We start from the raw sequence: 13673 nt of genomic DNA, 5'->3' as shown, positions 1-13673 counted from the left end.
TATGTTACCATTAGCATGCCATGTAATGCAATCACTTCTTCCAGATTATATATATATATATATATATATATATATATATATATATATACACATATACACACACACATACATACATATATATACGTGCCTCGTGTGTTTTCAAACATGAATCTGCCAATGGCCTGTTTTGCACGGCAGAGTCGCTGTCAGACACGGCCGGTATCTCACGTCCATCTGGTAAATGAAATCTTTAGGGTGCTCAATTAAAACTTCTGTACATGAGCTATAAATTCTTAACAGTGTACATGTGTTGGGAACAGAATCCGGCTCGCCATTTAGAGCCAATATAATTTGCAAATAAGCTTCAAACTGTGTCATGTGGTTTATAGAAGCCATTTGGTTTGATGAGAGTTTAATTGCCATTAAAACTTGGTTACCATTAAATGATTTGTATGGAGTCCTCTGGGTTGGTAAACAGCATTATGTTATTTACAGAGAGAGCGCGCATCTGGTATAATGGGCGTGATGTATGCCAGGAAATCTACCGGGCCGCCTTCAGTTATTACTAGACTTTGGAAAAATGCACACAAATATACAATGAAGGGATAAAAAAAAAAAAAAAAAAAAAAAAACAACACACACTCAAAGGTAGCCAAACCCATACGACAGCTGTTTCTCCTGGTCTGCCCATATACGTGGCTGACAGTTTGTGTATCTGAGACAGGGCAGGGGGGTTGGTTTACGTTGATGGCCTATCTCCCTGGGAACAACTGACTGGGGAGTTGAATTTTTTAGGGGACATTCACACGTTCCAGGAATGGTCCGTAAATACAGACTATGGGGGAGATTTATCAAACATGGTGTAAAGTGAAACTGTCCCCTAGCAACCAATCAGATTCTACCTTACATTTTCCAAAAAGTCTGTGAGGAATAAAAAGTGGAATCTGATTGGTTGCCGGGGGCAACTGAGCCAGTTTCACTTTACACCATGTTTGACAAATCTCCCATTATGTGCTACAGAACGGAATTTGGACTACCCGGCATCATGATTTATCATGATGCCAAGAGCTCTGTTATGTAGGCTGGGATCCGTTTTTATTAACGTACACAAAACCATAGTCAACCTTATTTTTGTGTCCATTAGAAAAAAAAACAAAAAAACGGATCAGTCTTTTTTTAAACGTACACAAAACCGTAGACAACCTTATTTTTACGCCCTTTAAAAAAAAAAACGGATCCGTTTTGATTTTTTTTTTTTTTATAATGGAATTCAATGGAAAAGCGGATCAAAACGGATGCACACATGAATACGTTTTTTTCCATCCGTTTTTTGCAAGAAAAAAACTGATTGTCAAAACGTAGTGTGAACCCAGCCTTACATCAGCGGTATCTACAGACCGTCCATGGAATGCAGGAAGAGACCCCCACCGATCACGGACCTGGAAAAAGTGCTCAGCTAAGCGCTTCCCTCTCCTTCTTATGTCTTACTGCAGGACATTGATTCTATAGAAAGTATCCTGCAGCGAAAAGAAAAAATGTTTGGCTGAGCAACTCTCCCTGCTCAATCGAGCAAATGGTGGGGGGGGTCTCAGCATCCAGACTCTGACTGATGACAACTTTTGACATGTTAAAAGTTTTTTTTAAATGGCAGTAACTCTTTAAAATTCAACATGCCCCAACCATCTTTTCAACAATATCATCTGTTGTGGAAGTCAGGAGGCCGTCTTACACATTAAATGTTTGGCCAGCCCCACCAAAAATGTTGGATTTGGATAACACATGTGTAATGTGTATGGGGGCCTTAATGGAGCCATTCTCTCCAATAACCTAGTGGTGCAGTTTGCTTATCCAATCACCTATCATCCATCCTCTATTACAGTTTCTCCTTCCCATTTAAGACGTCTCTGTGGATCTGGTTCATTCATTTCCAAGCACTGCACCTGTACCCTGCCACTTATAGAGGATAAAGGAGAGTAGGATAATGGGGTTAAAGGGGGTTATCCAGTGAAAATCTTTTTAAATCAACTGATTTCAGAAAGTTACAGTATATAGATTTGTAATTTACTTCTATTTAAAAAAAACTCAAGTCTTCCCATTATTATCAGCTGCTGTATGTCCTGCAGGAAGTGATGTCTTTTTTTTAGTCTGACACAGTGCTCTCTGCTGACATTTCTGGCCGAGACAGGAACTGTCCAGGGCAGCAGCAAATTCCCATAGAAAACCTCCCCTGCTCTGGGCAGTTCCTGTCTGGGCCAAAGATGTCAGCAGAGAGAGGACTGGCTCTTGGAATAAGAAAGCTCTATTAGCATACTGCAAGCTTTTGGCTGTTCAACATTATAATTACAGTATATAAAACCTACTTGTTGTGCCAGAAACAGAAGAGGTTGTGCAGACCAAAGCTCACCTGCTGCAGAGACTTCCTTACCATGTCACGCACAGCCTGACAACCAGAATGTGCTGGAGAAGGAAACACTGGTTGCTTGGCAGGCACAATACAGCCTCTTCTATGTGTAAGGGCAAGTAGGGCACTGAATAACGTCTTAGACTTTGCAGACGTCACATACATATCATTAGGGGGAAAAACAAGTGATGTAAGTAATAGATGTCTCAGGATCTTCAGTAAACAGCAGAGAAAGATGGAAAGTTTCTACTCCCTTACAATCTTTAATAGACTGATAGAGAAGAACAATAAAAGGAACAAGTAAAGCTTACAGGCTACCAGGCTATGGGAATTGTATGCATCCTGATTTAAAGGGGTTATCCAGCAAAAATCTGTTTCAAATCAACTAATATAAAAAAACTTATATAGATTTATAATTTACTTCTATTACAAAAGTTCAAGTCTTCCCATACTTATCAGCTGCTGCATGTCATGCAGGAAATGTTTTATTTTCAGTCTGCCACAGTGCTCTCTGCTGACATCTTTGGCCTCGGTTTCTATGAATCCCCATAGAAAACCTCTCCTGCTCAGCACAGTTCCTGTCTTGGCCAGAAATGTCAGCAGAGAGCACTGTGTCAGGCTGAAAATAAAACATTTCCTGCAGGACATACAGCAGCTAAGAAGTATGGGAAGACTTGAGAATTTTTAATAGAAGTAAATTACAAATCTATATAACTTTCTGATATCAGTTGATTTGAAAGAAAAAGATTTTCGCTGGACAACCCCTTTAAAGGAACATCAAACACGGAAAAAAAAAAAAATGTGTTCTTGTTCTTATTCTCGTTATCTAAGTTTTTACTTTGATCCTATTATATCACATATTAAAACAGAAATACAATCCCTCCTCCTTACAGTCCTCTGTGTCTAGCTGTAAGACAACTGGCTAAAGCAGGAGCCTCCCCCCCTGCTTGTCCTGCAGTAGGACATAGATACTTAAAGGAGTACTCCAGAAACTTTTTTTTTTTTACTTATACATTGCTTTAATAAAAGGTATATTACTTTGTAATATAACTTAATTAAAATAAATTATTTACATAGCCACCTCTGTTGAATGTCAGCAGTAAGGGGAGACACGTCCCCCTCTGCGGCCACCAATGTTTAAGTCGGGAACTACAGGGCTGTCTAACCAGTTGTTGACCATCTATTCTGATCAAGCACTGCGATATACAGAGGAGGGCCCCGTTCTGGTCACTGTGTACTGTATATTCTTAAATACAGTACAGGGTGGGGAGGCTGCCCGACATGATCGCTGTGTGCGGCAGAGGGGTCCAGGTCACCCCTTACTGCTGCTGCTCAACGGAATTGGCTAATGCTGCGTTTACACGTAACGATAATTGGCCCGATCGTACGATTAACGATGTCGGAGTAACGATTTTTTTTCATAACGATCGGTGTTTAGACGGTACGATATATCATATGGAAAATTTGTTTTGCGATCGCTTAAGCCTATCTCACACATTGGTTAAATCGGCGAACGACTTCACACGGAACGATCTGCGAATTTTTTGCCAACGATAAACAACGATTTGAGAACATGTTTAAAGATCAAAATGAACGATTTCTCACTCGTCGTTTGATCGTTCGCTGCGTTTACACGTACGATTATCGCTCGAATTTAATAGTTATCACGCAATTTCGCACGACAATCGTTACGTGTAAACGCAGCATAAGTAAATAAAAGAAAAAAAATATACATTTGTTTTAATGACGTTATATTACAAAAGTAATATAACTTTATTAAAGCAATGCATTAGAAAAAAAAAAAGTTATTGGGGCGTTTCCTGGTGGCTTCTCCCTGCCCCACCATCTTTGATTGATAGATCTCTCCCTATACAGAGAGAGAGAGATCTCTCAATCTAGGCCAGCAGGGAAAAGCCACCACGGACCAAACCAATGGCTTGTGGTTCAGGCAGCATGAACTGAAACATGTCCTGTCTTCATTTTTATTAAAACTATAGACTTTCTCCTGAATTATACCATTTATCTTAGTAATATACTGTATTACATACTGCAGTAAAGGGAGCGCCTTATTATTGGATTCACTGGCTTATGGCTCATACAGGACAGGGCATTGCCATGTGCTTGGGCCATTACTACCATTATCTTTTATAACACAGTATGCAGCTATCTGGCATTCACAGCACCAGGCTACAATAGGTTATGCAATGGCTTATACCACGAAAGTGATGACAAAACTGGCCATTCTTCTTCAGTCGTCTGGACCTAGCCTTGTATTATTGGTGGCGTACACAACATTCAGGTCTTATTCTGAACCACTTTGCCTTTTATTACTAGGGATAAAAGAGCACTTTGTTGTGCTTCTTGCACAGAATGAAGGCGATGTTGGATATTATGCTTAATTGCAAAACTCCTATAAATTACGTTCAGACGCGAGATCAATAGATTCCAATATTGTAATTACGTTTCTGACTTTCCACCCGAGACACTGGCTTTCATCAGGAGACGTTAATGAAGTTATTTTACAGATGGCTCCTCCAAAGAGAACATGAGATATAAATGACCAATGATGTGCAGCTAATGTGGGCGCACACGCAGCGTCACAGACATGTTGTAGGTTGGATTCAGTAACAGGATGGTCTCTAGATGAGGAGGACGATGACTATGTTACCATCAGCACCAGAGGTTTCTTAGGAGCCTCCTCCACAGATTCCATCGGAAATACAGGACAAAGTAACACAACATCAATTTGTTAGATAAAGTATCAGACACCGTGATGGAAGGCAGTCCCAGGTAAGATCAATAGGACCATCAGTCACCGTTAGTGTCCGGCATGGAAGGGATCTGGTACTGCCATTATTTCTGCAGTGACAGCGCAGAACGGAAACAACAAAGATGAGAACAGGGCCGAAATGACCACACTACTCAACCTTGCCTTGTGATGGGTTGGGCCTATGATTGGAGGCATCATATATAAGATATTAAATCAGAATCATTTATTGCCACCATCCTTTTTTCACAGCAATTCACACACAATTGTCCATGTAAGGGCCAGTTCACACTGAGGAAACAAAGCCACTTCTCAAAATGGTTGCCAAATGCGAAGAGTAAAGAAATACTCCCAACATATACCTGAGAAACACAGACATGCTGACCATAGCTTAAGGCCTAAAGGCCCTATAACACGAAACGATTATCGGCCGATAATAGTCTTGTGTAATAGTAGACAACGATCAGCCGACATGAACAATGTCGGCTGAACGTTGCAGTTGTTTGTCTTTCAACATGTTGAAAGACAATCAACTAATATAGCAGCGATCTGCTGCCGTCGCTCCGTGGAATAGGAGAGGCGACAGCAGACCACTGCTATCTGTTATGGGCTGCCCGGACGATCTAGCGATCACCTGGGCAGCCCCCTGCGGCCCCCCCCTGTACTCACCCGCTCGATGCCGAATCGTGTAATAGCAGCAGCAGTGAGCAGGCAACAAGGAGCAAATGATCGCTGACATTACTTGTTTGCTCCTCTCTGTCGCCTTGTTTAATAGGGGCTTAAGTCACACATGTGCAAAATCTGTCCACTTATAGACTCATTCATCTCTATGGCCCCAGTCACACCTCCGTAGGCGTTATGGGTAGGTGTCTGGGCAGTGATCCATGCTGCGAAAAATGCTGATCTGCCCTAGAGCAGACTGCAATTGTGCAATGGATCACCAGTCATCTATGAATGGGTCCGTGCTTTTCAGACAACTACGGATGAACATTCGTAATATGGTCTGTAATTGCGCATCACACTACGGAAATGTCCGGAAGTGGACGGCTAATATATTATTATATATATATATATATATATATATATATATATATATATATATATATATATATATATATATATATATACACATACACACACACACACACACACACACACACACACATGCCATTGGTCCAGTCTACACTGAACACCATTTTCACAGTTCATCATGGAGGATTTACTATGACAATTACACTATTAAAAACCTGTCCTGTGTTTCATCATCATCGGCCACAAAAAGGTCAGCATAGCATAATAGTGATGTAAGGCGAGCAGGTAGACGCTGTGAAACGCTTGTCATAAACCACACTAAGATACACAATGGCGCACAAATTGAAACATGTTATCAAGCCCACTGCAACAACACGCCTGTCTGCCTAACACAATGTACAAGTCAGCTAAGGCAACAGATGCCGCAGAGTTTACATACGACACACACCTTGCGAGGGCCGCGTGCCCACAGAGCATGAATGCTGCATTCAGTCTGTACACAGAGAGGCTGGAGGAAAATACACGCTATTTGCTGCCACACAGAATAACCCTTTCACGGCCACATGAGGAGGGGGGGGGGGGGGGAACACCAAGACTACATAGCTACTCTCTGGTTCTGTAGAGACTGACAGGTTGTTAGGCATGTGCTGTCTGACAATACTTCTTGTTAGGCCGTGTATCCATGGCAACCACTCCACTGTAGTTGAATTGACTATGAATTACTATGACAAATTTTCTATTTTTATTTATTTATTTTTTTTAAGCCTGGATCACATATAGTTCACAGAAACAACATAAAAACTATAAAGGAAAAATGTTTCAGGTTTTTATGTGTTGTTTCTGTGATCCAGGCTTAAAAACTATTTTGAGAATTTTTCACACTAGTCAATTTAACTTAGAGCTTAATGGTGGATACAGTCCTGAGAGTGGTTGCCATGGATACACGGCCTACCAAGTATTGTCAGACAGCACATCCCCAACAACCAGTCAGTCTCTGAGTTTCTACAGAACCAGGGCAGAGAGTAGCTATGTAGTCTTGGTGGGTTCCCCCCCCCCCCCACACACCTTGTTTTTTAGTATTTTGGACCCACTCCTAGCCTGTAAGGGTATGTCCACACTACAGAATCCAGGCGGATCACCTACCGGAGATTTCGCAGCTCACCCCCACTCGCCTCTCCGCTGGTCCCATAGGCTTCATTCTATGGTTTGCCAGATTCCGCCATCCGCCCAAAGAATTAGCGGGTTCATTGTTTGGGCGGATGGCGGAACCTTGCTATAGAATGAAGCCTATGGGACCAGCGGAGATGCGTGTGGCCACGAGCAGGGGCAAGCTGCGGAATATGCTGTGGGTGATCCACCTGGATTCCGTAGTGTGGCCATACCCTTACAGGCCCACACACATGGCCATAATGGAGCAGACTCTTCTTGTAGGCCTCATATTAATAAAGCCATCAGGAACAAACTGGTATGTGGTATGTTCCACCGGACTGTGCACATATTTCTGTATAAGACTCCATACAAAGAATATGCAGTGCCGCACAGACTCCATCATGTACAGGATTCTGCATATAAACTATATGACAGCAGGATTCCTATGTCTAATGATGGCTTCTTAGTAAGCACTATACAGGAGCACATACTATGGGCCGCACTATAACAGAGCAGGTTATTCATTAATGGCTGTTCCCTGTAGCTGCTCTCCCCCCTCCGCATCGCGTTCACAGGAGAGCAGTCATTTGCCGGCTCTTCTTTCCTCTGCTGCTACCAAGTTCTAGAAGAACTTCAGTAAAATGCAGTTTTATACATCCTGGCACAATCTGAGCACCGCCACCAGGGCCCCATGCGTCCCAGTTTTACCAGAACCAAAACCTTACACTTCTACATACTGTTGACGTAAATAAAAAAACTCACAAAAGATAAGATATGCCACTTTAATAAACAGGACAGAATTTCTATATATAACCGTTGAAGTTACCACTGAATCATACGAGAGCCAACATGATAGCGTCATTCAGAATACAATACTTAGGTTAGGTTCACACACAGTTCAAACCATTTTTTACTATATGCGCACAGGCGGCTGTTTTTCCATAGATTTTAGTGTAGCAGATTATCAGGCCATATTTTTTTTATATATTTAGCAGCTGTATTTTGCTTTCATATTGCTTTTATTTTACATAGCCTTTGGGAAAAGAAAGGCTAATGATGGTTAATTATCTGAAATTGTCTAAAAACTGGCAAATTATAGGCTTTTACCCACCATTCGGAGGGAGGCAGTGACAAGTAAATGAGCCCTATATTGGCAAGTTAAAGGGGTACCCCTAAGAAAAGAAATTGTTTATAGATCAACTGGTAGAGAAGTATACAGATTTGCGATTTACTACTTTTAAAGAAAATTCAAGTCTTCCAGTACTTATCAGGCGCTGTATGTCCTGCAGGAAGTGGTTTATTTTTTCCAGCCTGATACTATGCTCTTTGTTGCCACCTTGGTTCGTATTAGGAACTGTCCAGTAGCAAATCCCCATAGAAAGCCTCTCCTGCAATGGACAGTTCCTGACACGGACAGAGGTGGCATCAGGGAGCACTGCGTCAAGCTGGAAAGAATACACCACTTCCTGCAGGATATACAGCAGCTGATTAGTACTGGAAGACTTAGATTTACAAATCTGAATAACATTCTGCCACCAGTTAATTTAAAAACTATTTATTTCTCCGGAGTACCACCTGTAAGCTCTCTATATGGTATAGACAGGAACCCCACATTAGCATATGTGCCTTGCTTCAATCAGAAGTAACTTCTTGCATATGATCAGCTATAATCTATAACTCCAACACTGTATGATTTTAGCTTTGTTTATTAGAAGCATAGATAACTAATGGCACAAAAAAAAAAAAAAGACACCAATGCCATTACAGTGTTTAGGTCAACAGGATAGTTTATAGGGGCCAGCTAGCCAGTGGGACAGCTCATCATTCACAGGGGTCTTACCACTAGGAGCCCCCAACAATGTCCATTCTCCGGCAGACAGCAATCCTTTCAAAGTCATGTTTCATTAAAGTGAATGTACCACTAAGTACATCGCTTTGGGTTTTTTACATGAACAAACCGGCACCGGTCTATTCCCGAGCACCAGCCCAGCACAAAGCACTGGAGGGGGGCCCGTCAGCCTCCAGTTTGACAATTTCCCCTCTGTGACGCGGCCCCATTGATTCTAATGGAGCCACGTCACATAGGTTGGTGCCATGCGAATAAAGCTTCTTCTAATAAGCTCATAGTTTTAGAGATCATTAGGTTATATGGGAACTGAAAACGGTGCTCTTACAGCTACAATACCACTAGTAAGACAGTACAAGTTGCGAAAGGTTTACAGATCTATGTTCTTTGTACTGACTATGACCTCTGTAATCCCTTAGTAGTAGGGATAGACCGAACCTGCCGAGGTTCGGGTTCGTATGAACCCGAACGCTCGGCAGCAGATTCCCGCTGTCTGCCTGCTCCGTGGAGCGGGTGGATCCAGCAGGAGTAACGCCCTGAAAACTGGGATACAGCCTATGGCTATGGCTGTATCCCAGTTTTCCAGGCGGTCCTCCCGCTGGATCCGCCCGCTCCACGGAGCGGCCAGACAGCGGGAAGCATTACCGAGGGTTTGGGTTCGTACGAACCCGAACCGAACTCGGTTCGGACCATCCCTACTTAGTAGACGCCATTTTTAATTAATTCAGCCTACAACATGGCAGCTTACACTACACATCTATTGAATAAATAGGGTAAACAAAACCTGAGAAAGTTTTACCATTGATTTCACCTCCCACAAAGTCAAAGCAAGTTGAGGCTTGTTATTGAGTTACCTTGTTAGTAGCTGTAGCGCTGGATCCAGGGACTACAGGCACGTTGGTCACTTGCACAGACAAATAGTTGTTGTCTATAAGTGGCCAAGCTCCTTCCACCTTGCAAGTCTGAAAATGATCTTTAAAAGTTCTGAGATGTGGATCTCCAAACAAGCCACAAAAGAGGTAATTGGGTTGAGGCTTCTCTGCCGCCCCTGGTTCTCTTGCTGTCACCTTGCTATGAAAGTTACAATGGTCATTTGAAAGTTCTGGGTTTGTAGAAGATGTAGGACCATCCTTCGAGCAGTTTCGTTGAGTCATCAGATCACTGATCCCCAGCACAGCGGAATGGTAAACTAAGTTTCCACGACAAGCTTTAGAAGTCCTCTGTGTGCACCCATCGTAAGCCCGCAACGCTTTGCAAAACTCAGAGTCAAAGCCGTCGCTCCCTGAATTCAGATGTGACGTTAGGGACACAAAGTCTGTTGTGCATTTCTGAATGCGGCATTGTGTTTGCTGCTGACTGTAACCTGATGGAGAGAGAAATAACAATGAGAAACCGACAGACTTTAAGAGAAAGAATTAAAAAAAAATAGAAAAATCTTAATATCAAAGTTACTTATTCAACAATGTAACGGGAAACTAGAATACGACAACAAAGTACAGAGGAAAATTGGTAACTGTGAAGGCTTCTGGTTTCCCAATGAGTTTCAGAAAGATACAACTGAATTAATCCAACATATAGGATGTCAATAGTCTTCGCTACAAAGACAGAATAATCACTAGTCACATATTAAAGGGATTGTCACATATATGAATATTGCTGCATACAACTAGTATCTGTGTTGTAGAGACGTTGTGTTACAGGACTAGACTGTTCCACTGGGAAAGAAGAAGAAAAAGAAGAGAAAACTACAGGAGCGATGCGGTTTTCTCTTCTCTGCTGCTTAACCGATGCCCAAGGGACCCAGGCATTGCCCACTTTACATATACCTGGTATATATACCATGCCTGTACTGCTGCACTCAAGTAACTTTCTTCACTTTTATAAAAAGATAGGTATTGTTAAAAAGTTCACACTGCGTTTTTTTCATCTGTTTTATGCAAAAAAATAAAAAAAATAATAAAAAAAAATATAGATGCATTTGTTTGCATCCGTTTTTCCACTGACTACCATTATAAAAAAAAAGGGTTAAAAATTGATCAGAGCACATCCATTTTTTTTAGTGTCCCATAGACTGCCAGTATGACATGGAGGCTGGCCCAATTCCGCCAGTTTTACTCCGTGTAAACTGGCCCTAAAAGACAAGGTTCATGAAGTTAAACCTACAAACCTACTGTGTTGATCCAGAGGAAGGCAACATACGTCACAAGGCAGATGTTGATTGCCCAACCACCAAGGGGAAAAAATTTCTTCTCGACTTTAATATGGCAATCAGAATAAATCTCTGGATTTAGCCATGACAACATCATGCGGCAGAGAGTCCTATAGTCTCCCTGCTCTTACAGTAAAGAATCCCCATCTGTGCTGGTGTTGAGAAATTGATACTACAAATGAAGTCCCCTAAAAACCTTCTTTCTATGTTCTATAAAAACCTACTGGAAGAAACGCCTCCCAACAGCAAAACCTCATGCACTTTTTTACAGGCCTGAGAAAAGGGCCTCGGGGTCAGTCACATTTACAGAGCCAATGCTTATATCTATTCTTGCAGCCCCTCAACTCACTTCTAGATGCATCACATTGCAATATAATGGATTCTCTCCTGCTAGTACCCCACTCCTTCTAAATTTCATATATTTAATTATGATTATGCAGGTACCTGTTGGGTATGTGGTGCGACCCCAGGTTCCCTTTAGGCATTGCCAGGGGATGTCCAATTTTTGTAATAATATCTCTTCCTAAATTAGTGAAATGGTTAAACTTCCTCTGCCGAGCCCCAAGACCTGTCTTCTTCAGCTCTTACCTCTTGTCCTCTCTCTAGCAACTCAACAACTTGTTAGGCTGTTACTAGCTGCAGCAAGTCATCTCGTTGCAGCTAGAGCAACTCTGGATCCAAAAAGTTGACCAGCTTTACCGCTTAGAGGAGATGGCTTTCTGAAAGCAGAGACACCATAACATCTTCATGAAAATTTGTTCCCCTTGAGCTAGGTTAAGAAACTTCCAATTGACCTGTTAACCTTCCCATGCTTGTCATCGGGGAAACATCTCTGACTCACCACCATCAGTAATATGGACACTGTTCTGTTTCATCCTCCGCATGCCCTGCCCCCTGGACAGCACCCCCACCTCCCCCCTAAGTTAGAAAATACAAAAGTAGTGTCCGTGTCTTCACTGCCAATATAGTTCAAACCATGTGAAGAAATAGTGCCACACTTGGTTGTGTACGGTATTACAACCCAGCACTATTCACTTTACAGAAACTAAGCTGCAAACTTGAGATAAGATTGGTGCTGTTTTTGGAAGAAAGCAGACATGTTTTTGTTAAACTGGGTAAACTTTTTAAAAGGGTAGTTCAATAAAAAATATTTTCTTTTAAATCAACTGGTGCCAGAGATTTGTAATTTACTTCTATTAAAAAATCTCAAGTCTTCCAAGTACTTAGCAGCTGCTGTATGTAATCTTTCCAGTCTGACACAGTGCTCTCTACTGCCATCTTTGTCCATGTCAGAAACTGTCCAGAGCAGTAGCCAATCCCCATAGAAAACCTTTCCTGCTCTTTAGACTTGAAAGAATACACCATATACACAGGATATACAGCAGCTGATAAGTACTGGAAATTTTGAGATTTTTCAATGGAAGTAAATTACAAATCTCTGGCACTCGTTGATTAGTAAGAATTTTTTTGTTGTTTTGAACTTCCCCTTTAAGTTACTATATAGGCACTTTAGGGTCCTGTCTGACAATATATGTAAATCACAGTGGGCTACAACAGAATAACCCAGACTAACCATCGGAGAGAAGAATGCTACTAAACATACATTCTTTGCGGCTATTAGGTTTGACCACCCTGATGTTACTTTACAGCCTGGGAAACCCTGCCAGGAAAACACAGGTGGTAAGCTAATATTCCAATCCATGTACATACAGAGGGAGGGAAAAAAAAAAAATGAATATCAAATTTCAGACTATGCAAACGAAAAATTCTAGCTCCACTTCTCACAGACAGAACAATCTACTTCTCCTGCCTGGAGCAAATCAAATTTCAAGCCTGCTCTGCCTCTCACAAGACGTCTTGGAAGAAAAACAACTTGTGCCGCAATCAGACAAGATACATTTGTAGCCTGTCACTTCTTCAAAGGGTCACGAAAACCCCCAAAATAAACAGCCTGGCCACGGAGCGCCCCCCCCATGAAATGAGGGCTTTCCTCCTCTGGAAAATTGGACCGCTGGGAGATTGGCACATTTTGGCTACAATAGCATCTCTACTGAAAAGTATCACACAGACCGTGTATATAGGAGTGCGAGATGTAAAAAGTCACAAATTCCACATCGTCCAAACAATGAATATTTGAAGGGAAATTTGTTAGGAGTAAAATGAGGTCACGGTGGACGGCAATGTGCTTGGAGTCTGATTCCCGTCCTGGCTGTCAGTAGTGAAACTCCCTTAATCCAGTCTGAGAGCCCTGTATTCTTGCTAATCTGTTTTATGAAGAATTCTGATTAGA

The 13673-nt window shown here is 41.9% G+C and overlaps 1 protein-coding gene across 2 annotated transcripts in view; it reads right to left on the bottom strand.

The window, feature by feature from the left end:
• The window catches only part of RGMB (repulsive guidance molecule BMP co-receptor b), a 41487-nt gene that overhangs the window by 11987 nt on the left and 15827 nt on the right, over positions 1 to 13673 (bottom strand). For both annotated transcript variants that reach the window (XM_069962960.1, XM_069962961.1), the window contains exon 2: positions 10029 to 10537. In XM_069962960.1, coding sequence (XP_069819061.1) covers positions 10029 to 10537 — 509 coding nt within the window. The remainder of the gene's footprint in view (positions 1 to 10028; positions 10538 to 13673) is intronic.

Source organism: Dendropsophus ebraccatus, chromosome 3, assembly GCF_027789765.1.
Source record: "Dendropsophus ebraccatus isolate aDenEbr1 chromosome 3, aDenEbr1.pat, whole genome shotgun sequence".
In the NCBI taxonomy this organism is placed as follows: Eukaryota; Metazoa; Chordata; class Amphibia; order Anura; family Hylidae; genus Dendropsophus; species Dendropsophus ebraccatus.
Note: the sequence above shows the minus strand (reverse complement) of the source record. Positions and strands in the feature narration are given on the sequence as shown.